A 26,103-nucleotide genomic window follows, 5' to 3' on the forward strand; every position below is an offset into this window, starting at 1 on the left:
TGGTAAAATAAGACCAAATCTTCTCAAAAATGTGCACCTTCTCTTCAAAAAAGGCTAAATTTGAATAATTGATTGAACTACTTCATTTTCATTAAATTATCACCAGAAAAATCTTCCTTTCGTGAAAACGAATCCGATCACTATCATGGCATTGTGCTTATAATATAATTCTTGTGCATTATAATCTTTGATGAAACAAAACTAAAATAAAAAAAAAAAATCCTAACGTCTTCCTAAATCGTTTTGAAATGAATAGTTCTCTTCATGTAAAAGAAATTGCAAAGGAACAGACGAATAAAAGATATTCCCTCATGTATTAACAAAAATAAGTTGGAACATTTTTCTGTTTTATTTTAATAATTGGAAAGTCATTCCGTATTCATAAAGAAGAAATAAATACTAATCGGAAAATAAGATAATTTTTTTTTTAATTTCATTAATTAAAATAAAAGTGATTTCTAATTCATAATGGAGTATTAAGATATTTATAGAATTGAAAAAAGAAATTCCTAAATGCTCTTTTTTTCCGATAGTATTCAATTAATATCTAAATTCAATTCAATATATATTTTTTAAAACTTTTACTTTTTCTTTTAGATTTGGTATTAAAGCATTTGTTATTTAGTTACTAAGGTAAATATTTCTTTACATGCTAAAAGTACAGGCGTAATATTATTTTAATAATAAGCTGCAAAAATTTATATGCCATATTTTTTATTTTTATTTTCTAGAAAAAAAAATTTAGCATGCAATTTTTAAGTATGATCAATAATCGTATGTTTAAGAATTCACTCGGAAAAAAAAGAAATATCAGAAAAAAGTTTATATTATATAATATAGGCTTAGAAAAAACAAATATAGCTCAGGCTAAATTTATTCGCAGTTATATGAACATCCGCATTCTGAGGAAAGAGTGGATGTATTATTCAATAACGATTATAATAATAAAAATGATAAATCCTACTTCGTTTGAGGATAACTGAGGGCCATTTGACCACAGGTCAGTAATATCCAACATTCATTTGAAAAATGTAATAATGTGACAGTTTAATAACTAACAGTAATGGTGCTGTAATATAAAAGAAATAATTCTATAAGTTATGAGCAAGCTTAAAATCGAAAATGAATTTAATACCAAATAAGAATTCCATAATCAAGAGCTTTGAAAAATGGCTAAATTCTCAAAATTTGGATTTAAAAAGACGATATGGCTTTAATGGTATAACAAAGAGAATCTGAAACTGGCAGACAGAAGGAATAAATTTCATTCCAAATTTCTAACTAAAAAAATGAATCATTCAATTTTTTCAGTTTCATCTGTCCGAATTTTGTTTCTTCTATACAATTTATAAAGCTATAAAAAATGATTTCGAGATGTTTTTTAATGAAAAAGTGAAATATATTCCTCATGAAACATTATCGATTTGCTCAGTGATGTGTTAAAACCATATTAAAGGAAACTATTGTGCTTAATACAATCACTGCAATATGGCAGAAAGATCCACATTCAAAGATAAAATAAGTTTTTAAATTCTGTTATAGAAATTTAAAGTTTCCAAAATACCAATTTTACAGATGGTCAATCGTTAATTGAAATTGAATGCATTTGTTTATTCATTTGTCCCCGTTGACTATTTTTTTATTTGAACAGTTATGAAAAGTGTGTTTTAAATAAAACAATTCCTTTTCATTTCAGTCATACCAAAGATACGTGAAAGAGCATGGAAAAGAACCCAAGTTGCCAGGGATGGAGTTCACTAATCAACAACTATTTTTCATCAGTTTTGCTCAGGTACGATTATTTTGCTATCTTTAGGGTCGCATCAAACTGAAAGCATGACAAGAGCGACCTGATGCATCATTAGATTCCAAGAATATTACTCAATGTGACCACAAAGTGTTTCGAAATTATAAATGCATTTGAACAAAATCCTACTTATACAGTGGAATCTCGTTTAACGAGCCGGATTCATTCCCAAATCTTACTCGTAAAGCGAAACCATTTTTTCGATAAGAATCGATGTAATCCAGTCCGAAAAAAAATCCTCATGTATTTGCTCAAATTCCTCTCTGAGTTGCGTTCGACAACGCTATCCGATAAAAACATTCAGATAAAAGGCTCTTTTCAAACAAGCGCTTTACACAGACAGATACAGGCGAATCCGGTTCGTGACTTCATGATGTCTCAGTGCCACTCATTCGATGAAATATCATTCATCAAGCAACTTTTTTTTTCACATTTTCAAGCAAGGCGTTTGTTAAGAGTAGTTCGATTGCATTTGATTTAATGAAGCACAGTTTTAAAAAGTAGGAACCGTTTCATTTTATAGATCTCATTTTGTGAAACAACGACGCGCAAGAATGCGCATGACGACAATCCGAGGCAATGAAGGTTGCTCGAATATATCGAGTAATCATTAGCTGTAACGACAGCACGCTATTATTCTTTTGCAGTAAGAAAAGAAGCATCAATGAAAAATTGCCCTTACAAAGCATTGTAATGCAATTAGAATTAATAAAAAATAAGCATCTGATTTCAGCAGTTTGTTTATAACTCTTATTAAATCTCTTCACATACAATAACGAGTTTGATTCACTCACTGAATTAGTGAATTTTTAATTTTTAATCTTCACTTAAGTAACTTAAAATGTAAACATCACTTAAAAATGTTTCAGTATCTGAAATTCTCATATATTATTATAAGAATTAAAATGATAAATGTCCCAAATAGAAAATACCATCTAATTAAGAAGTTAAAAAAATTCGTATGTCAAGGGGTTCATTTTAAACACATAAATATTTAAAGATAAAGAAAAAATGATGAACATCCAAAAAATTTCACTAAACTGCAGACATTCAATCATTTAAAAAATATTTTTGAAACATCTAACATCTGAAAAACATCTGGTCAATTAATTAATTTATTTGAACATCTGGTCAAAATTAAATTATTCAAAAAACATCTGGTCAAAATTAAATTATTCAAAAAACATCTGGTCAAAATTAAATTATTCAAAAAACATCTGGTCAATTGTTAAAAAATTATTTTGAAACATCTGGTCATATAAATTAATTACATTGAGTAAATCATTGAAATTTGTCTATTATTTAATTTTTACCTTGTAGATCCTTTCATGAAACATCTTTTGAAATGTTTAACTTTCAAAAGGAATTAATTTTCCTTAACTATAAGCACATTTTAATTATAGCTTTTGCATGGCAGAAAAATAGGGTTTGTTACCATCCATGTATAATAAATATTCTGTTAAATTTTATGGAAATTTACGTTTTTTATCTTCTTAAATTAAGATAAAGGAGCCAATGTATCGTTACGCTGTTAGAGCTATATAATTTGAAAATTATATAGTTCTTGGGAAAATTATAAAGTTATTGGAAAATTATTATTTGGAGTTATCTGCATTGCTTTAAATAGAATTAATATTATGCGTGTGTGTATAATTATTTTACAAATTAAGGAATGATACATTCCAATAGGGAATTCAGTTTGAAAATGAATAAAATTGGATTCGTTATCTAACCATTTGGTGGGAACATGACTCAGTCTTTCACTAATACCTGCTATATTGACTCCGAAACTTTTGTTAATATTAATTATTTGGTACAATATGATTGAAAATGTATATAATATAACATTCTTCATTCAAATCTGAGAGAAATTTTTTAAAAAAAGGCGCTAGAGTATATTTATTTTCATTCAATAGAATTCAACTCAAAAGGGGCTTTTACCGAAATAGACAGCCTTTGTGTTGGGTAATTTGGGCCTCGCGTGCCAGAAAATTCTTGAGATCTTTTGATATATTCTTCTAAGTTGCCCTTGCCTTCTGCAATACAGCCATTGATATAAAAGAACAGAAGCTCGAAATTCCGATTTCAAAGGAAGGAAAAGTCACAGTAAGTTAGATCTGAACCGTCTAAGGGACGAGGGAATATTTTATATCAGCAGTATTTTCACCACTGAATATTTTCTCCGAGTGTAATATTAAGGAGCAAACTGCTGAAACATGAGTACTTGCAATAACATGGGGTGAGTATCACAAGATTTACAAAAGATGAGTAATAGGTGTTTTTTTTTCTAGTGAGTTGTTGCCATAAGCGTGCTTTAAATGTTTTATTTGATCTGATGAACTCCATCAAAATATGTTTAGCCATTGTAATTCAACCGCGTGTTCAAAAAAATTTCTACCTTTTTTATTTATCATGTAGAATAAAGTGTACTTTTTCAACAAGGGTGTTTTAGTGTCTCCCTTTTTTTTTCAGATGAAGTGCGAAGTTCGAAATAAAGAGGGATATGAAGAGTATATCGGCGATTCCACGTCGTCTTTGTTGCAGACGCCATTCCGTTACAGGTAAAGCTTATAAAATGTACAAGGCATAGGGGGTCTGTTATCGGAGTTGAAAAACTGATTCGATTGGACCGGTAACATGACCTCTATCATATATTTAGGCCGCAAAATATACAACTTATAAAGCAGTGATTTAAATGTGGTTTATGAAATTATTTTTGCTTTCTTGTGTACGAAGTATAAAAAAAACATTATAATCACCAAAAAAAAAAAAAAAAAAAAATTCGAACTCAAATTTTTATGAATCTCCATATTTTAAACCTCCCCGAGTTAGAAAAAAATATTTTTGCCATTATGTCTGTCGGTCCATCTGTCTGCTTATGAGACAGATAACTCAAAAAAGTTTTGAGCAAGATGGTTGAAATTGGGTATACGATCTTTACACCAAATCTGTTGATTTCTATCAAATTTTGAGCACAATCTGTTTTGAGGAAGTCTGTCTGTCAGGCTGTTTCGAAATAAGTTAACACGATAGCAACAAAACGAAGAGAGCTGGATGGTTAAAATTTGATACACAGATTAAAACGTAGATACCAAGCAAATTTGAAACCAAATCTATCAAGGGGTTGACTTTCTATTGGTCTGTACTTTCACAAGCATTTAACCGATATACAATTTTTAAGACTATATTTTCTACTTTAAAATTTGTTTCTTAAAAAGTTTAATACTTTGTTTGGAAGATAAATTATAAAGTATTCTACTATATTTTTTTAAATTAAAAATACTGCGCATTCAAAAAATGTTAATGTTGTTGACATTCGGCGATATTACCCTAGGTTTAATTTTTTTTATCTATTTGAATATAAAATGATTCTTGCATGATGTTTTCTTTGCTTCCATTCACTAGCTTTTTAACTTTCTTTGAATTAGAATACTGTATTTTATTTAAACAAATAAGAAAACGGAACATATCTTTTTTACCTAATTCACTCGTGAATCGATATTGACTCGAAAAGACAAGTATTCTCTCAGTCTGAAAACGTCGCATATTTTTTTTAAAAAAAATTAGAGATTAATAAAAATTGAAATCAAATAACTTCTAAATAATGCATGGTAGTAAATTAAACATTCGGATTATAGGCTGACAAAATTTTGAAAAAGAAAAAAATATTTTATTTGCAGCAAAATAACACTTGTAATATTTGAGAAACAACGATTTTGTTAAAATTAATGTCATATTGCAGAGAAAAAGTACCAAATCGAAGCAATTAAATGAAATTCTTACAATTATTTAATAAGAAATGTTATCTTGCAAATATCATTAATTCGAAATGTCGACATGAAAGGCGGTTACAAGCTAATTTCGTAAGTTTTCAATTCTTCCCCGAGAAGAGAACTCGTCATTGAGGACGAGAAGCTTTCCACATGGTGGTTGGTTCTAACCAAGTCTGTGGGTACACGAAAAGGTGGGAAGCCTAGCTCTTCCCATCGATGACGGGACGTACTTCCTTAGGGAAGGGTTATACTTTGGCTGGCAATGGATTCATTCACAGTTTTCCCACCAGTGTTGCTGCTGCGGTCATTCAAGTTTTTCCGAGTGCTTTCCGGCGAGCTGGAGTAGTAGTAACGAGATATGATTGAATAATTTACTTTATGAAACTTCTTTCAGTTCTTCAGCACCGAGGACTGCTTTTCTTTTCAACTCTTTTAACTTTGCTCGTTTTGCAAAAAAAGTAAATATTATTCGCTCAAGTTATATTTGCGTAGAAGCGTCTATTAATTTACGAAGACATTTTCTTCTAAATAGCGTATCTTTTTTGTTTATTGAATGAATAATGTGTCTAGTGATTGCAGCTACTTTAGTATTATTTTTAAAACATTTTTAAATAGAAAAAAAGGGAAGATGTAATAAAAATTTATGTCAAAGATAGCGAATACAATTGAAATACAACTAGCAGACTGAATACGAATCACAGAAAAGCAGAGTTCTATAAATACATCGAATTTTAAATGTTGACTATAGTTCGTAGGAAGGAGTTGCAATAATAATCAAAGCCTTAGCATAAAATATTGTAGCGTATTATCATTGTATTAAACTGCATTTCAAATCCAATGTTTCAAATAATAAAAAAAAAGGATTTTTTTAAAAACGTAATCTAAATTTGTTTCAAAGTATCAAAACGAAACTATTAATTATCGAAGGCAGCAATTTATTAACGAATTTAATCATTTAAATTAAGTGCCATTTCAATGCTACTTCTCATCTTGAAATAGTGTTTCAATATCAGGCTTAACGATGAAAAATATTCGTTATTTACCAAACAGTCTTTTAAACATTTGAAAAAACAAAAAAAACAGCAATACCAAATCTGAGAATTATGATGTCTGAATAATAACAAATCTATGAGTTGTGCACTTCCGTGTATGAAAAAATGAATAACGACAAAATTTTTATTTAAAAAAAAAACATAGAAAAAATAGACGGAATCTTAATAGTCCCATTGGGAACATAATTCAAACTATGCTGTTGAATACACATAAACTGCGATATATAAGTGCTACAGAAATGTATCATATACTGTTGTTGTTAAAAACCAAATGTCAATTTTATGAATGCATATTGTTTAAAGAGTTCTAACCTGGTGACAAGAAAGGGGGGGAAGCAAGGAGAGTTTATATGTCCCGGAGGTAAAATTTAGAAGTCAAATCTTTAGTGCTTTATGCCATTTTTTAACAATACGCCAAGCCATTAACATTTGCTGAGTCGATGATGGATATTTGGAGAGAAAATGCATTTTATTCCCCGTACACCACTTACTCTCGCTATTGTTCTAAGACGAGAAATGTTTACTTTTTGATATAATTTTTCCCCCTTTTGATACGTCATTTCTTCGTCTTTTGAATGCACACCACTGAGATTTAGGAATTTTTAAATTGTTTTACTTACTCTCATATAACTTGTTTTATTAATGCTTTTTGAGAAGATGGAGCATTATAACTGATTGTCTACACTGTTTCTGGTGTATTAGGTTTTAAAATTCGTAAACTTATGTATGCTCGATAACAGTACAATATTTTTAAATTTTCGAAAATTATCCATCAATTATTCAAGTTAACTAGTTAATGTTTCATATAAGTAGCGCCATCTAATAGTAAATTTTCGAAAAATTATTTTAAAATTCAGTAATATATACTATTTATTTATATATTACTTATTATATTCAGTAATATATAATATCGAATTCCATACTATTTATATATATTTTATCATCTCGTTTCATATATGAAAACCCTTTTATTTTTTCGTCGAGTTTATTCTCATTTTTTGTTATTTTTTATATATTTTCTTTTGTTTATGTATTACTTTATTTAATATTATATATAAGACAAAAAAATTAATTAAATTTCTGCTATTTTCTTTATTTATGGAAGTGTGTTTTTAAAGATTGTTTCCATTAAATTTATTCAATTTTCTCGTATTTGAATAGAAAATATTGAAATCGTCAAAATATTAGAATTTAAGATTTCGATTTCCCTGAGTTTGCGAACATCAATATTGTATTTTGTCTGCATGCCTATGAGAACGATAATTCAAAAACACAACAAGTTGGGAGGAAATTTGTTAGCATATCTTGGCTTCAGAATTGTACTGTCCGTTTCAGGAACTCGAGAGTAGCACTTTTCGACGCTGACACTTCGTAAAGGAGTGGTGGCCAGAAAGATGAATGGTTATTACTCCTCCTCATTCCGCGAATAATTGTTCACCCTATTGCTAAGTGTAAACAACTACCCTTTTCATCTCTCCTCTCACCCTTTTTTTGACAAAATAAACTCCTCCTGGTACATGCGAAAAGTGGCGAGGGATTTGGAATCTGAGAGTGAGCAGTAAACCAATATATATCAAGTTTTAAACTAATTCTTTCAAAGCGTAATCGTTTTCTGATTTGAAATTGAAAAGCACAACAAGATGAATAAATAAAATTAGACATATGGACTTGTCACCAAAATGGCAGATCAAATCGACTCGGAGTAGAATTGAAGCTGTTCAAAGTGCAAAAGCGTTTTCTTTCCTTTACCATGAAGCGCCATTTTGAAAACGAATAAGAGAAAGATGAGAAAAGAAAACTACCGATGCATTTTTTCCCCCTCTACACATTTTTACTTTCACTTATACGAAGTGGTATACAGAAAAAGAATTTATCTTTCTCTGTATTTTTCGTACACAGAGAAAGAACTGGAATCACCAAACAAAACTGAACACCAGACTTTGTCGAATCTCCACGTTTTAGAATTCTCTGAGTTTCAAAATGTCTGACTGTCCGTCTGTTTGCTTGAGACAAAGATAATTCCAAAACGCTTTGAGATACAGATGAAATCTGGTATATGGCTTATACAATCCTACTTTCTGTCTGCTCGAAAATAAATTAACACTATAGCTACAAAACGAAGAGAACTAGACAGATAAAATTAGGTACACAAACTTAACATCGATAAACTGTCACATTTTGAACCAAATCTAATATGTGTTGGATGTTTGTCGGTCTGTGCTTTCAGAAGCATGTAAACGTGATGACTAAAAAAGACGCAATAATTAAAATATATCAAATTTGGTATGCGATTTTCTGACAGCAATTGTAGTTCAGAGTCAAATTTTGGCTTCAATTGGTTGGGGGAAAACCTGTCTAAAATACAAATTCACCTTTATTAGAGAAAATGCAAGAAAGGTTTCGGGAGACCGCTCCAGTTGATTTAAGATATCCGCATATGCTCGAAGACCATTTTGAAAAATACAATCAAAATAAACATTGTAATTACATTTTATGATCATTATTGCATATAATCTTTAATTTAAGCATTAAAAGCATTCACATATTTTTTTTATAAAGCTTAATTTGATGGTAAATTAAGCATGGTAAGTAAGCGTGTGGCAAAATTAAACTGATAAAATGACATAGAAGGAATTTTGAGATACTTTAACCCTGACGCCGTGTTCGAGTTCATTCTGAACCCAAAGCCATTTCATTTGTTATAAAATTAAAAAAATAATGTGTCTATTACGTTGTGTCTTCATGAATGTACTTAACCTGTTATTTTGTGAAATATATTCGTTTTTTTATTGCAATTAAGTTTATATGTTAGAAAAAAGTTTTCATATATTGTGGATTACATTTTTGTATTTTTATGCTCAAGTGCATGGAATTAAAAAGAAAAAGCATTATGTAATATAAAGAATAAATATATTTGTAAATACGAAAACATATTTATTATTAATATACAGCCTGAGTAAAAACTTTAAGGCCAGTAAAAATTTTTGAGAAAATGGAAACATATAAACTGAGGAATTAAAATACCATTTGATTGATAATTATTGAGCTTAAATAAAAGTAAAAAAAGTAGAAAAATTAATTTGCAAATATTTTATTATTAGAAATTATTACAGAACACACAGATGAATATTTGGGCCTGAGTAAAAACTTTAAGGCCAACATAGAAAATAACATATAAGAAAAAAATTACAAATTCTTAGAAGGTTGTGTAGGAGCCATTTCTTCGAATTACTTCAAATATTCTTGTTTTCATGGATGAAACGAGTTTTTGACAAAGGGTGGGGTTGGTTTTATACCATTCATCTTCGATAGTAAATTTCAGCTCTGTTGTTGATGTAAAATGTCTCCCATTTGCATAAACTCTTCTTGATAAGTCACCCCAAAGGTTCTCAATTGGGTTGAGGTCAGGTTATCTAGCTGGCAGTTTCACAGTTTCAACATTGTTGACTTGGAACCAATTTTTTGTGCTGTTACTCGAATGGATCGATGCATTTGTCTTGCTGATATTTACAATTTTCTCCAGCAAGACATTCAGCATTTGGCAAAAGATGATTTGTTAGGACATTTTGGTATCCTTGTGAATTCATTCTACCTGAAACGAATGCACACCATTGTAAGCAAAACAGCCCCAAGTCATGACAGACCCTCTACCTAATTGGCGCTTGGAGAATATTTCTTTTTCATTTCTTATATCATGTCAGTAGAAATACCAGCCATCTGGTCCATCCAAATTCCAATTTTTTTTCGTCAGAAAAAATAATTTCTATCCATTGGTTGTCCCAGGTCATGACTTTCTGGCCAAAGTTCAAACGCTCTATTTTGTGTCTCTGCAGTAACTGAGGCTTAGTCAATTTTGCTGTATAAGTGAACCTTCCAGACCTTCTAATTGTGTTATAAATCGTTTTTTGACAAACTTTTAAACCTGTCGTCGGAATCAGTTTCCTGGTTGAGTACTTTCCAGTAGATGCAAGTTGGCAAACTCTTCTTTCATCACGTGAGGACAAAGCTTTAGGTCTTCCCCCAGTATTCTTTTTACCATAATTGCCTTTCAATTTTAAAAAAAATTGTTGACTACAGTCTTTGACCTTCCTATCTTTATCGCAATAGCACGACTACTCATTCCTGTTGAAGACAAAGCTTCGATCTGTCCTCTTTCACGATCAGTTAACTTCTGACCCTTCGTCATCTTCACAAAGATCACCAATACTTCGAATAAACGTATGACAAATATGAAAATTGCAGCGTTGTCACAAGCTAGTAGTTGCAATGGTAATTACACGATTATATTACATTTATTTCTTAAAAAATGACTGGTGGCCTTAAAGTTTTTACTCAGGCAGAAATACTAACGTTTTACATAACCACATGTTTCTCATAATTATGTATTTACAAATTATGTTTATGGCATTTATTTCTTATCAATGAACTTTAATAATTAATATTATTTGAATCCCTTTTATTTTATTTTACATTTTCTCAAAATTTTTTACTGGCCTTAAAGTTTTTACTCAGGCTGTATATTAGAAATACACATATATTTATAATGTTTATTTTCTGGTTCATTGCTGGAAACGTGTAATGGTGACAGAAAGTCTAGACATAAATATTTAGGTCTGTGGGAAGTTTCAAAAGACTGTTTGAAGAAATTCCCTCAAACTTTCCCCCTTAGACTCTCTAGAGATGCATGAATTCATAACTGATGAGAATCGCTAAAAAGTTTCTTTCCGATTCAACAGCGTCTGAATTTTGAAAATAGCCCCGAGTTGAGTGTAATTAGTAATTCTCCTACCAATTCCAACTTCTAACAGCGATATTTTTATTAGTTAAATGACGAATAGATCTTTCTTAGAAGGAGAAATTCATAATGTGTTATTGGCTATTGGATAAAGAAATTAGGTCGGAATTGGAAGATAATATTTCTGAAGTACTGAATGATCTTCGAACGACAGTGATAATTTAGAAGAAAATGAATTACCATTGAAAAAATGAAAACATTTACTTGTCCAAGATAAATTGATTTAGTATGGAAGTGAGTCCCGTTTGGAAGCAAGTAAACGTACTTTTAAGGATACTTTGAACTTTTTACTCGGATCTGCTAGATGAAGAATTCATGTCGAACTGTTTAATTTTATGTTGTTTATCGCAAAAGACATCAAGAAAATTGTCATCGTTAACTCAAATATAAAAGATTTAGGTTAGGTATATTAACGCCCCGCTTTAAAGCAACACTAGGGTTATTTTGGAATGGACCTCGTCATTTTGAACAGCGATCAGATGGTGAGGACGACTCCTGAGCTGGCACCCCCTCTCTAAAGTTCCACATCACACACACATTTAACTCCCAGATCCGCTTTCATGAAAGTTCTTCGGTGGAATCGGGTCTCCAGTTCCGAAGCCGAGACTTTACATCCAAATCATCGCGGCCGTCTAAAATATAAGAGGGAAACATGGGCTTAGAGATAATTAGAAAGAAATTAATAGTACTGAATTCAATGTCTTTAGAAGTTTACTTTTGCTTGCTGGATTTTTCAAATCCTGAAATGACTGCGAAGATGGGGGTGGGCTAGTTTCTTAGTTATGATGAGTTTGAATATTTCATATATCAAAAGCTTTGATATTTGATAATCGAGAAACACGTTCTTTTAGGAGAGAAACTAGCAGTTCAGCAAATGATGGTTCTTTTTTAAAGTCTAGGTGTGGTATTAATACAAAGCCACATTTGTAGAAGAGATAAGTTTCCATGCCAAGAAGCTGCAGTTAAATTAGCGAAAAGTGCTCAAACGCTGTTGAAATATTTTGGAAATTCTATTCTATTACTGAAACATTCAGCTCGATAGGTACAAGCAGCTAAAGAGGTCACTACTATCTCTATATATCAGACGATAAATTTTAAAATGTTTGCATGAAGTAATATAAATAGATTAATCGCGCTTGAATTAAATATATACAAAATGTACTTGTATATATTTTTACTGTGTTGGAAATACTTTCATAAGCAGGTAATTTTGCCTATATTATATATATACAGGGTTTTCGACCGACAAATTCAGAGGGGTGATAGTAGGCATCAGGAGGATAAAGAATCACCATACAACATGGGGTTCCAAACGACGCTTAGTAGGTGCAATTCCATCTATTTTTGCGATTTTCACCTACTAAACATCGTTTGGGACCCCATGTTGCCTGGTGATTCTTTATCCTCTAGATGCCTACTATCACCCATCTGAATTTGTCTGTCGAATTCGGCAACACCCTGTGTGTGTGTATATATATATATAACAAAAACGTAGAAAAGAATATAATTTTTATTGCATTTTAATTATTATTATTATTATTATTATTTAATACTAAAGATGCCTGATAAATCTAACAAAGTTTATCTAATTTTAATTTGTAAAAAATGAAAGTTTCTAATATTTTTACATTTATTATTTTTTATCTTCTTGAATTAAATGTGGATATGTGCTATGACTTATGTCACTTTACAAGCCCATGACAGTTATCTGTCAGTGATTTAAGCCGAGTGAGCGTCTCTTGTTTTTTTCAGTAACGCCAACTACGCCAAGAGTACGACTTGGCCACTTCATGCGTCACATTCGCTTGCACAACTCCTTTTTACAGGGGGGGGGGGGGCATTCATACATCTCACAGATAAATTACAGAACATCCATGCCCGAACCGGTACTCGAACCCGGGACACCGAGATCATGGGGAAGACGCGCTACCCCTATGCCAGGACGCCGGCAAATGTGGATAAATATGCATATAAAATATTGCGTTTTATGTTGCAGCCTTTCTCATAAACAAAAAGAAACTGCTTCGTTAATTTCATTTGAGTTTTTTTTATTGTGATTATCCAGTAGAAATTTAGAAGTTTTTCAACAAAACTGTTTGCGAGCTTTCCTTTTCCTCCCAGCCAAAAAGACAGATGTAGAAACTCAAAAAGTAATTAATAGACACAAATAATTCAGATAAACAATCAAAAAATAATTAAAACGAATATTCATTTATGCGATAGAAAATACTGAACATTATTTCTCACTTAAAATGAATTTAAAGAAACTTCTGGTTTCGTTTTAAGCTTTCAGCATTTATATAAAAGGCGTTGGTTCTTTCTTCTGGATGTCGTAAAAATAAAATAAAAACAGTTTTGGAAATTTAAAATTATAAGCTTCCGAATAAAACAAAAAAGAATTCGGTTGAAATGCGAGTTGCAACGTAGGCGGATGACATAATTCTAATTCGCATTTTGAAAAAAAATGAAATTGTTTGAAATCATGAACTTTGAAGTTAATATTTCGAATCAAATAATTATATGATGAGGGCTGTACTAAATAAAAACATAAAAAATAATGCATATTTTACTTAATTTGACTATTTTATGCTGCACAGAATGCATTATTTCAGTTGAATTGTTTTCCTTTTTTACACTAATGATAATTAAATGCTATTTATAACATTTATTCACCATTTTAACTTTTTATATCTACCACACGATAATTTCTCGAATCAGTCAAACAGAAAACGGAATTTCAAATTAGATATTAAATATACAATTGACTGGTTGATTAGTCCTCCAGTCAGAATCTTTGAACTCTTTCGTGAAAATAATTTAGGTTATGATTTTTAAAAATTGTTCTTTGTGAATAATTTTCCTTCAGATCAAAGAGAAGTAAACATTTCAATTTTTTTAAATTTCGCTTTCGGAAAGATGAATAACTTCGAATTTCAGCAAATATTTAAATTATATTGTTTTAATATTTTCTCGCAGTGTACATTATAGATGAGTTAAAAACCGCGTCATGCATATTTCAAATTCATCCTTTGTTGCATTCCAGTTGAAGTTCTTATTTATTCATTATGCTTTACCTTATTATCCCTGTTTTGAATTTCTAACTGGTTATAAGCGTTTATTAATAATTATGTTTTTAATGATGAATCATTTCGTAAAATATTTCGATTTCTCGAAAGCCAAATTTTCTAAGAATAATTTCTATAAAGTAAATATAAAAAGGTTTACATTAAAACTCACGATTTAACAGCGTTCAATGTTATTGCAAACGAATTTACCTAATTAAATTTGAATTAATCATTTTTCTATGAACACTTCTTACTTTTTCTTTCGGATTTTAAAACTTAAAAGATGAAATTAAATTCATAATGCCCTTTATTTCAATTAAATGTATTTTTCTGTTTTACTTTTTATTAATGTTCATAGCTAAAAGTTATTTTATTGGTGTATCAGCAACTATGTAATTTTACTCTTTATTTAACCAAACTTTACCGCCGTTCTATTTAAAGGACAGGTGAATTAAAACTGAATAAATAAAAAAAATATTAAAATCTACATAAAACTTCTAGTAAATTATTATAAATGGACTAAATTTAATAAATTATTGGGGAAAATGGAATTTGAAAGACAAATTAATTGAAAAAACCTGCTTTAAATTCATCCCTAAAAATGTTATAGTCTTAACCCATTCGATTAAAATAATTTTTTTTTTTACTAAACATTTAGAATTTTAATATATTATCAGTGTTGTTCAAATTATTAAAAATATGAATGAAAAAAATATTCCAGGCATTTGATACCTGTTTTCTAACGGTCCTATAAAGGAACAATAGTCCGTTATACATCTTTTTTTTTCTTTCTAATCACTCATTCTTTCAGATCGCATTCCTTGAATTCACCGAACAATGTGTGTTTTTATTTTTTTATGCTGGAGGGCAGTGAGTAACTGAAGGTTGGGAAGTTCTCAAATTCCTTTGTATCAGTCCCCTTCGTCAAAACTGGTTCCTTTGTATATACTATTGCACATGTGTTTGTGAAACTTTAGTACTTCCTTATCTTAAACTTTAGTACTTCCTTCCTTCCTTATTATAGTTCAGTTGCTTCTTTATTTTTTAGTTGTGAGTCTATATGGACATTTCTGTTGTCCCCAAATTTTTAATAGCTGAGTAACATCTTGAATGTATGAATTCCTTATTCTATGACGAATTTGATAATCCTGGGAATGATAATTGTTCCCCCGGAACCAAACGTGGTCAGTGGCGGAGAGGAAATACACGATTCTACCTCAAATTGTAATATAACAGAAAGATGTGGTGACCTTGAAATTCGAGATACTGCTGGAACTGTGGAAGTTTGATCAAATATTTATGGAGGAACTGATACAAAACCATCTAAGTGGAAAAAAATGTGAACGAGAATTTTCGTTTTCACCATGTTCTTTTTCTTCTCAAGATCATCAACATATTTCAGATACGATATTAGGATAAACTCTCGTTGAATTTTTTAACATGACGACTAATGATATGATACAGAGACTAACCGATATTCAGCGCAAAAGAATTGATGTCAATGAGAGGGACATCAGAAAGTTTATAGATATTCTTTTTTATAGTGATTATTACTTGAAAAAATGTATTGGGAAAATGCTCCGGACACGGGCACAACTTTAGTGAACCCTCTCGATTCCAGCGGGGCGGTTTGAGAATTTACTCTATGACATCCACGTTTGGCGGTTTGGGGCGGCTGCTAGCCGTTTTAGGGGAGATGGGTATTAAAAGTGGCTATTCTACTGAACACTCCAGGAGGTCCTCGTTATCTTCGACAATCGCGGCTGTTTCACAGTAGTTTCCCCTGTGTCTTCGGGCGGTAGGGGTTGAGGAGGAATTCACTAAATAGGTTATTGGCGTTTATTTTGTATTTTAAAAGGGTTTTAGTTTCTATTTTCACGTGTTGTTAGCTCAAAATTGGAAAGATTTTATGGCCATTTATAAAAGAAATTTTCCACTGAAGTTCTCTGGTAACGATGAATGATATATAAGGATACCGACACGTTGTTTATTTTTCGGACAAGCATCAGAAGACCTTTCCAGTAGTAAGACTATTGTAATGATGTAAAGACAAACCATTGCATTGTCAATGCGGCCTATTCACATCACAGTTTTCTCACAAAATGGGTAGCGATACTTGTTACTATGGAAGGAAGTCGTTTTACACTGCATCTTATTCTTTCATCAAAGGACTGTCGGTTATTCTGAGGCCGTATACAAACTACCGCTTTTAAAATAGAATTAAAGACAAAAAAGAAAAAAAAAAAGATTTGGAGTATTCTTTATCGCCCTCTTCAAAGAGTGAGATAATTTATATAAATACTGAGTTCCTTTTTAGAATGCCATTCTGAAAATTTCTCTTCAGTTGTGAATTTCTACTCTTTATTTTATGTACTGTGAATCGGGTGTTTGGATTATCAGAGTAATTTTTATATTGAAACGCTTATTATTTCTTCATTATGAGTAAAAGAAATCGTGAACACACTGAAGAAGAAATTAAAGCAATTTTACTTGATTCTGATGAAAGTGACAGTGATCTATCAGCGAAGATGATGGTTGGCCAAAAAATGATAATTTAGCTGATCTCTCGTTTATTCTAAGCAAATAAGCAGGAGATGAAACTAACGAGGGTCAGGTGAACGAGAGAGATAGAGATGAGGAGTCAAAAAATGTTATATAATATACATATTATCAAAAATTTGCAAATGATTCCCTCGTGTGTAAATTTGTGGAAATTTAATATGAAGCTTCTGTTCAAAAATTTATCTTGTCTTAACAAGATTATAGAAAACTTCACATAACATTTTAAAATCAGTTATTCACCTTGAAAAATTCAATATGACAGTTCATACTAAAAAAGTAATATTTATGATTAATGTAATTTTAAATGTGTTGAATCTTCATATTTAGTTTATGAAGAATGTAATGTTTTAGTAAAATGTTCAGGCTGAAAACTGAAGGAATGTATTTTTGAAATATATTTCGCTGAATAATTTTCCCCCCGAATTTTATTTCATAATTTTTTGTGTTTCAGTATTAAATGAAGTTTTAAAAATATGTTATCTCATCTATCGAAACAATTTGATAGATAAGATATATAACGTTTGACGTAATATATTCCCTTGGTTAGAAAAAATTTTAATAGTTATATTTTAAAACATTAGTAAAAATGAGTGGCAAAATACAGATATTTTTGAAATTTATCTTTACTCTACATTCTTTTTCGATTATTTAATGTAAAAGCAAGAATGCGTACGGTTTTGGAGAAAAAAAAATGTGAAAACTTCTTTAAAAATTTAATTAAAGTTCTAAAATTTTTCTCTTAGTATCACTATCGAAAATGCAAAATAATATTTTATATTTAAAAATTCAATAAAGATAATCGTTTATACTAAAAAAAAAAAAAAAAATGCTAAAGACAATTAAAAAAAAAAAAAAAAAAAAAAAAACACCCTTCGCTGAGTGTTGAAAGAACATATTATTTTCGAAACATCTTTCAAAAAGAGTAATAACATTTTTTTTTATCCAACGATTGTTTTTATTTCGGTATTAAATGAAGATTTAAAACATTATCACTGAAAAGCATTGACATCTATACTATGTAAAAAAAGTGTAGTAATTGCATTGATATATGTATAATGTATGTTTTACATTACTATATAAAAAATTTTTACATGGTAATATATGACATATTATTTAATTTTGGCAACAAAAAAATGTAAAAGCCTATTGAGAATTAAATGGAACATAAAGATGTTTTTGAAATTGCTAGTAAAGTCAGTTTTTATTTAAATGGTTTGGAAGCCTAACATAAAACTTACGAAAAAAAAACCTATTTTTTAAATTATAGAATAAATTTCAAATTTTTTGTAAAAAGAAAAATGTCCCGCAAAGATGATGAGCGAAACACTTCACACTAAAAAATATAAATACATTAGAATAAAACTCTTAAGCGGATGGAAAATGAATCTCGTTGTCGAAAACCGCAAGGCAATTATTCAAGGTAGAGCGTCGACAGTTTTATTACTTCAGAGTGTGGGGGGTAACTGCCCCTCAGCTAGGACGAGTCCATGTCTTTCAGAGACACGCTGAGAAAGTCTGGATGTTAAAGGTGGTGCCACTTGAAAAGTGCTTGGATGTTAAAGATTTAGTGAATAAAACTAAATCCAGGAAGCGATACCATGACAAAGATGTCTACATTTGATTGGCAATTCGGCCGTCAACAAAGAGAATCGTTATTACAAAATTTCTTTACTTAATATTGCATTGCAACAATTTGGAATATTTTTAAAAATCTAACGACAGATGAAAGAAGGGTACTTTATTTTAGAAGACGTGGTTGTAAGATGTAACTACAAAATAAACCTAAAAAATTTGGATACAAATTATTGATGACAAATTATTGACATCCTTTCAATATATTCCTTATCAAGGACCTCAAGGAAAATGTATGGAATATCTTTCTCAAGGGGTTGTAGGAACTTTGCTCTCTGTTATGAACAATCTTAAGTTTCACAAGATATATGCTTATAATTTTTTACTGCACATGGGTAAAACAAAAGAGATTGTTTAACCCATTTCAGTTTGCGCCATTGGAGCTGTTCGAGATAATCGAATGGAAAAATGCCCTCTAATATCTTCAAAATCGTTAGCTAAAACTGTGAGAGGAACATCTGATGCATAGTTTAGTAAAGCTAACAAAATAGCTGCTATTCGTTGGAATTATAATTATGTAGTTTCGTTACTAACAAAATTCGAATTTACAAAAGTGAACCAAAAAAGTAGGGCGTCATGGGAAAGAAGGCAGGAAGCATGTTGATGTGCCATTCTGTATTATTTCTTTTAAAAAAATATAAAAATGAAATAGATATATTCGACAGTCTTATGGAAAATTACTTTACTTCTATTTAAGGTAGAATGTGGTATTGGCCACATTCCGTGAATTGCTTTAAAACCATTCACATTACAGCCTGAAAAATTTTAAAACAAACTTCCCCTAATAAGGCTCAGGATTCATTAACATTTCGCATACATATTTTACGTAAAGTGTTTTCGGCAAAAACCTGTCCAAAGTCATGCAGGCCTGGTAAAGCTACGCCTAGATTTTATGCAAGAATTAGACAAGGAGCTCCCTAGACCTACTTTCGTTTCTAAGAAGATTCTCTGAAAGTATAAATGACAGACATTCAACCCCTTGTTGAATTTGGCTCGAAATTTGATAGGTATCGACACTATAGATGTTAAATCTATATACCGAATTATATGCATCTAGCTCTCATCGTTTTGTAGTTATCGTATTGATTTATATTCCTACAGACGTACAGACCGACTTCATCTGAACAGATTGTCAAAGTGTGGTAGAAATCTACAAATTATTTTCAAAACCTCAAACGAAATTTCATCCGTCTAGCTCAAAGCGTTTTTTAATTATCTTTGTCATAAGCAGACATTTTCTAAAAGTGTTTTTCGAAATCAGGGTGATCTAAAACGTGAAAATTCCTCGGAATTTCAAATTTTTTGACGATTACAATACTTTCTCTATACTTTGCACATGAGAGAGTAAAGACATGCCACACATTAAGCATTTGTCAGCATTGCTTCACTCTTTAGTTACGCCACTGGCGCTTGAATTTTTAAATTTTACATGTTTTTGTACTCTTATTGGCATTGGCCGATTTGGATATTTTCAGAATCTGTTTATCAACTTATCGATTCATTTGATTAAGTTTTGAATAAAATGAATTTTTAATTTTGAGGTCCCACGTGATAATGAATTAAATATTGATTTCACTATCCCATACCATATAACACTATTATAATGAATTATAAATGGACATTTAGCAAGCAAAGATTGAAAAATGTAGCTACGTTTTTTGAAGTAAAAAAGAAATATTTCTAAACTACAGATTCCAGATATTTTTTTGAAAAATCGGAATTGAAAAAAATAAGAATTATTAAAAACTATTTATTATTGGCTCTGTAAAAATATTAATTTATCATTCGCAACTATAATATTTGGAAAGGCTAATTGTAAGTAGTATTGCTTGTAAAGCAATGAAATTAAAAAGTAGAAATGAATGAAAATATAAAATCTCCTTTCTGGTTTATTGGTAAAAATGTGTTTTTGAAAGTGTTTTCATTAAGTTCATTAAAAAGATACCGTTCCATATTGTTAAGAAATAATCACAGCTATTGTAGTCGGAGAGTTTAGATATACTTTTCATTTTCTCTCAGGAATTCAAACTTTTTTCAACTCATTCAAATGAGCGAAATATAACAATTTTTTCCATATTTCTTTGATTATTGATATACAACTTCATTCATTCCGAGTTCTTTACTACGAATTTGGAATTCATCACAAAGATTTCTGAAAAGACCGAATTTTAAGCGCTTCAATCCGGAACGGAAGAGACACAGAGAGAAAGTCATTTTGGCAGAGTAAGAATTGGAGATATTTCCTCGCCCTTTCCCGATCTCATTAGCAGAATTCCTGACTTTCAAGACAAACAATACGTAGGAAATATTGCCTTCCTCCATAGTCTAGCGCTACGGACATCTTTATTCCCTTTACTTCCTCTAGCTACATTATTAGCTCTCGAGTAAGCCGGAACTGCTCTGTATTTATGCGGGTCGAATAACCGAAAGGGTTACATAAATATACTTTTTTTGTACAGTGATATTTTTGTACTTTTTTTTTCCTTTTTTTGCAATAATTTTAGAGTAACAGTAACCATAAACACTACTTCGACCTGCTGCAGACACACGGAAGTGTTGAATAATCGGAATGCCGCTGAAGCATAGGCGGGAACTGTGGTTGAATTCTATAGGCCGTTATCGGCTGCGGTACAATTCTTTCGGTAGCAGGCACGTCTAATCATCTGAAGAGGGTAGCAGACTCCTCACCATTTCTGTGCTCACCAGTGTGGGGAGAACTGACCACCCTATCGGAAGCTTCGCGTTTCCATGTCTGAAGTGTCTCGCGAGAAAATGCATTCGTAGGGTAATTTACTTTTGTGCTTTCTTGTGATTGATAAGGATCATTTGCCAGAAGTGACAACTTTAAATGCAGATGAGATATATTTTACAATACTATGTTAGTAAATTCCTTGACAATCTATGCGAATTTTTAAAAAGTTCCGTTGCATCTCCTTAAAAAGAAAGAAATTATTACCCAATATGAAAGGTAGATTTTTACGTATCAGCTTACTGAAGAAGCCAAGCCAGCTGACATTATTTACTTTTTTTACAGTTATTCCTCATTTTTTCTGCTTTTACTTTCAATGTATATAATTCATTTTTTATAAACAATTTTGAAAGAATGAGCTCTTACAAATAGCTATTCTTTTGCTGGCGTGTTTTAATTATAAGCAACTATAATTAACTCTGCACAGTAAAATACGGCTCTCCTTCCACAAAATTCTAACAATCCAATCTAATTAAATATATACAGCACTTGACAAAATAAACTGCAGCGGAACCACCCTTAACGAGCATAATCTGTTCCCGAATCTTATTTGTAACCGAAGCACTTGTTAAGTGGAACTATTTTTTCCCATAGGAATCCAAATAGGATAATATATTCCATTTAAAAAAAAAATCCCCAAAAATTTATAGTAATGTAATTTACTATTTATATGCATACTTTCGTTTTTCAAGAAAGCTATCTATAGAATTTTTTTTTGGCGAAAACGAGAATTATCGTTAAATAAATTTATAGCGCGAATAGGGGCTCCCTTATCAATAAGCATACGATGCTATAATTCGCATTCTTGCTGCAGCTCCCTTATTTCACTGTAAGATTGTTGCTCTACTGTTTCGATTATTTCTTCCTTTCCATACCAAATTTCCTCCGTAGTCTTTTTCTGTGAAGCAGAAGGCAATCCGATAAGTTAGATAATTCTGGCAATGACCTACCCCCAACCCACCGATATCGTTGCTATCCGTCTCTAATTCCATAATATTGGAAAGAGACAAAATTGCATCTGTTAAGGCTTCACAGGCACTTGCTCATACTCCTTATTTAGTTTAGTTATATTAAAATTCCGTTTTAAAGCAACACTAGGGCTATTTCGGGAAGGACCTCGTAATTTTGAACCGTGGTCAGAGAACGACATCTGAGCTCGCAATCCCCTCTCCAAATTACCGCACCACACCACACCATAAAGAGGACATTTGGCGAAAGCGGATTTAACGTGCACCTGATCCTCTTACACGACGGTTTTTCAGTGAAAGCGGGTCTCGATCCTGGAACCCTCCGGTGCCGAAGATGAGACCTTGCCACCACACCACGCGGCCCGTTAAACCCCTCAGAGTCATGTTCAACAACACTATCCAGCTAAGAGAGCTTCCTGTAGATAGATATAAGAGTTTTCTTCAAGTATGCGCTCGAAACAGACTAATACAATACAATCCAGCATGTAACATCACCGTGTTTCCTCGATATCCGTTCTGCGAAGCATCGCTAGTGAATAGTTTTTTACATTTTGTTTTGTTAGTTATGCGAATCCATTTTCATGCGAGGTACTCGTTAAGTTAAAGTTTGTCTATATTCCTCGATTTACTTTTGAACCATAGGATGTACAAAGGATGTTGGAGAGTGAAGTTATCTGTTGTAATGTTTAAAGGAATCCTTCCATCTATGTTAGCAACAAAATGAATAATAATTGCATTTTTCTTTTAATTTCTTTCTAGAGTGAACGGGGCACTCGCTAATTCCGAATTCTTTGCTGCTGTGTTCAAGTGTCCTTCCGGCAGTCCTATGAGTCATACGAAGCGGTGTTCCATCTGGTGAATGGTTTTCATTTTCTGACAGAAAACAGATTTGTATGTGAAAAAAAAAAAAACAATTTATCATTTTTCAAATGTATAATACATAATGTTCAATAAATGTTTTAGTTCGAATTTTAATGTCAATCTTGTTAGTATTAATTAACATTTTCCTGGCATAAAAACATAGAAATAGTTAAAATGTGGAGATGAGAATGAATGGTAAATGATAGTGCAAAAGACGTCATTTTTTTCTTATTAAATTCAATTGGCAAGAATTTATTCTCAGAATAAAATAAATAATAAAGAGAGTTTTAAAAATATGTTTTTAACAATGCATTTAAAAAATATAATTTTTTTTCATTTCAATTATTTTTTACCTTTGAGTTGTTAATTTAAGGTTCGTTATTATAAATCTTAAAAGTAAATTTTTTAAAAATTTATTCAAGTGACGCCATTATGTTAGAATAAAAATTAAATTAAATTAATCAATCAAGTTTAATTTTTTTAAATAATGAACCCTTAGCAAGAGCATCGAAGTGCACACAATTTCAAAACCTTACCAAATAAGAAAGCAAATAAAAAAAAATGGAAACTGAGTATTTTCGAACCTCAAGCAAGTTAATTAATAATATGTAAAAATAAAGCAAAGAATTTTAGTCAACACAGGGGAGTTTCTTTTATTTAATACAGGAAGAAAGATTTAGTTAATAATTGTTTATATTAATAAATTTTAATTATAAAACGTTATTGCAAAAAATATTTAAGAAGGGCTTACTTTCTTGTATTAAAAAAATAACTGAAACAGTTTTCTAAATGTGTTCATTATTGATTCTTATCAAGGTCCAGCGCTCTTGCATTTGTTAGTTAAAACAATGAAAAGTTTTCGAGTTATTAGTGAGTTTTTACAAAACAGGATTTATCAATAGAATCAACTGCAAAATTAATAACAACTCATCCTTTAAATTATTCTATTTTCATTACAAACATCAAAAAAGCAAAGAAAAAAAAATACTACAGAAAATGAAGAATTTTATTGCTCATGGTTTTGCTCTCTTTTATTACGTCATATCCAAACAAAAACATTAAAAAAATGAAAGCTTCTATTCACTTTTAATCTAATTTCTCAACGAATGCGAAAAAAAATTTACTTGAAATTATCTGTCTATGAGCTAGAAAAATCAAAAGCTGAGCGGGCCAGAAGACTGAAACTTCGGAAATGGTATTTAAGCAAAAATTGTGGATAGATGAAGAATTTTATTAAAAAATTGACAATAGAAACTTCATGTCTGCACTTTCTTGTGCATGTGAAGGATAACTTATGAATTTTCCCCCCAAATGGTTCTTTCATTATATTAGCTTGTTCTCCTAGATTCCTGATTTATTAAAGCATTAATATGGAATAGTTTAGTCTTAGCAATTATCCATTTGGAGACTTATTTTAACGCTTGTTAAACTTTATCTCTCACGCCTACTCCTTTTACATTTTGTTTCCTCTGACAAATTGAATGCCAACTCTCAACAAAGCATTTCTAATAGCATTTTGTAACTCCAATAATTAAAGAAACATTGAATGAAGCGCAGCAATAAAAACATTCATTGAAGCATTTTTAAACATCAGTATAGCGTTTTTTTAAACATTTTATTGATGCCATTCTACAAAAGTGATGAATGATTTCTGTACCACGTTATCGTTATGTATATAATTATTTTATCAACAAAATGTACACATGTATTACTTTATTCACATACTAAATTTGCAAATGGGTTGATTGTCTGTTGGCACATCTATTCGTGTACATATGAACCCCATGAAAATGCAGCAAGCTACATAAATAGAATTTTTTACATGCATTTAACTTCAAAGATGGAGATTTGTATCCGATTTTGAGTTAATCATGAAAGGGAAAATATTACAGTATACTCACTTTGCCAGTGTTCATTCAGGAAAGTGGAAAAAGGTACAACATTGTTCAATTGCATGAGCTATCATTTTCAGTAGCGTTCAGCTACTTGAGTTGCAATTTTATTTAAAATTTACTACCACACTGCATAATATTAAAAAAGATTATGATTTCAATAGCATCTTGATTTATTAACGTGTGCCAATATTTGCTACTGAATTCAAACGTATCTTCTTAAGAGAATATAGGAGTAAATCGACTGAAAAAAGTCTCACTTAGCATAATTTTGACAGATCTATTAAATTTTGTGCTGTTCTCTTCTATTTCTCTCTCTCATGTACAAAAAGTATTTCCAAAATAAAAATTACAGTACTCCCCCTCCCACAAAAAAAAGTCGACCTCAAGATTTAGACTAATTAATCATTTGAGACTTCCCTAAATTCTATTTTTTTAAATTAAGCTAATCTGTGAGCGTGATAATCCAAGTTAGTTTAGCTGTATCATCGTCTCATTTTAAAGCAGCTCTAGGGTTATTTTGGGAGGGACCTCATACATTTTGAACTTCAGTCAGATGATGAGGATGACACCTGATCTGGCACTCTTCACTCACTCCTGACTTATTTGGCACACTAGTGGGAGGACATTTGGCCCTGAGAAATTTAGCACGTACCAGATCCACTTACACGACAGTTCTTGGGTAAATTGGGTCTCGAACCTGTCCCGCAGCCGAAACATACCCACCAGGCCACCGCAGCCTACACTCTAAACTCAAAAAAGCAAATGCTTTAAAACCAGATAATTCTTATGGGAAATTTACACGAAATTTGCAAATATCTATACATTTTTGGATGAGATCTATTTGTAGAAAGTATATTTGTCAGTCTATGTCTATGTGGACCGATAATTCGCAAATGCACATAGGTAGATGGTTGAAATGAAGCTTATAGATTTATCATTAAAAT

The 26,103-nt window shown here is 31.0% G+C and overlaps 1 protein-coding gene across 1 annotated transcript in view; it reads left to right on the plus strand.

Moving 5' to 3' along the window:
• Window positions 1-23,295, plus strand: part of LOC129984411 (endothelin-converting enzyme 2-like) — a 70,727-nt gene extending 47,432 nt beyond the window's left edge. Inside the window, exons 19-21 of the mRNA XM_056094288.1 lie at window positions 1,697-1,792; window positions 4,280-4,368; window positions 23,163-23,295. Of these exons, the coding sequence (XP_055950263.1) occupies window positions 1,697-1,792; window positions 4,280-4,368; window positions 23,163-23,262 (285 nt within the window). The 3' untranslated portion in view covers window positions 23,263-23,295. The remainder of the gene's footprint in view (window positions 1-1,696; window positions 1,793-4,279; window positions 4,369-23,162) is intronic.
• Window positions 23,296-26,103: the final 2,808 nt, after the last annotated feature.

The sequence above is a fragment of the Argiope bruennichi genome, chromosome 9, assembly GCF_947563725.1.
Source record: "Argiope bruennichi chromosome 9, qqArgBrue1.1, whole genome shotgun sequence".
Taxonomy (NCBI): domain Eukaryota; kingdom Metazoa; phylum Arthropoda; class Arachnida; order Araneae; family Araneidae; genus Argiope; species Argiope bruennichi.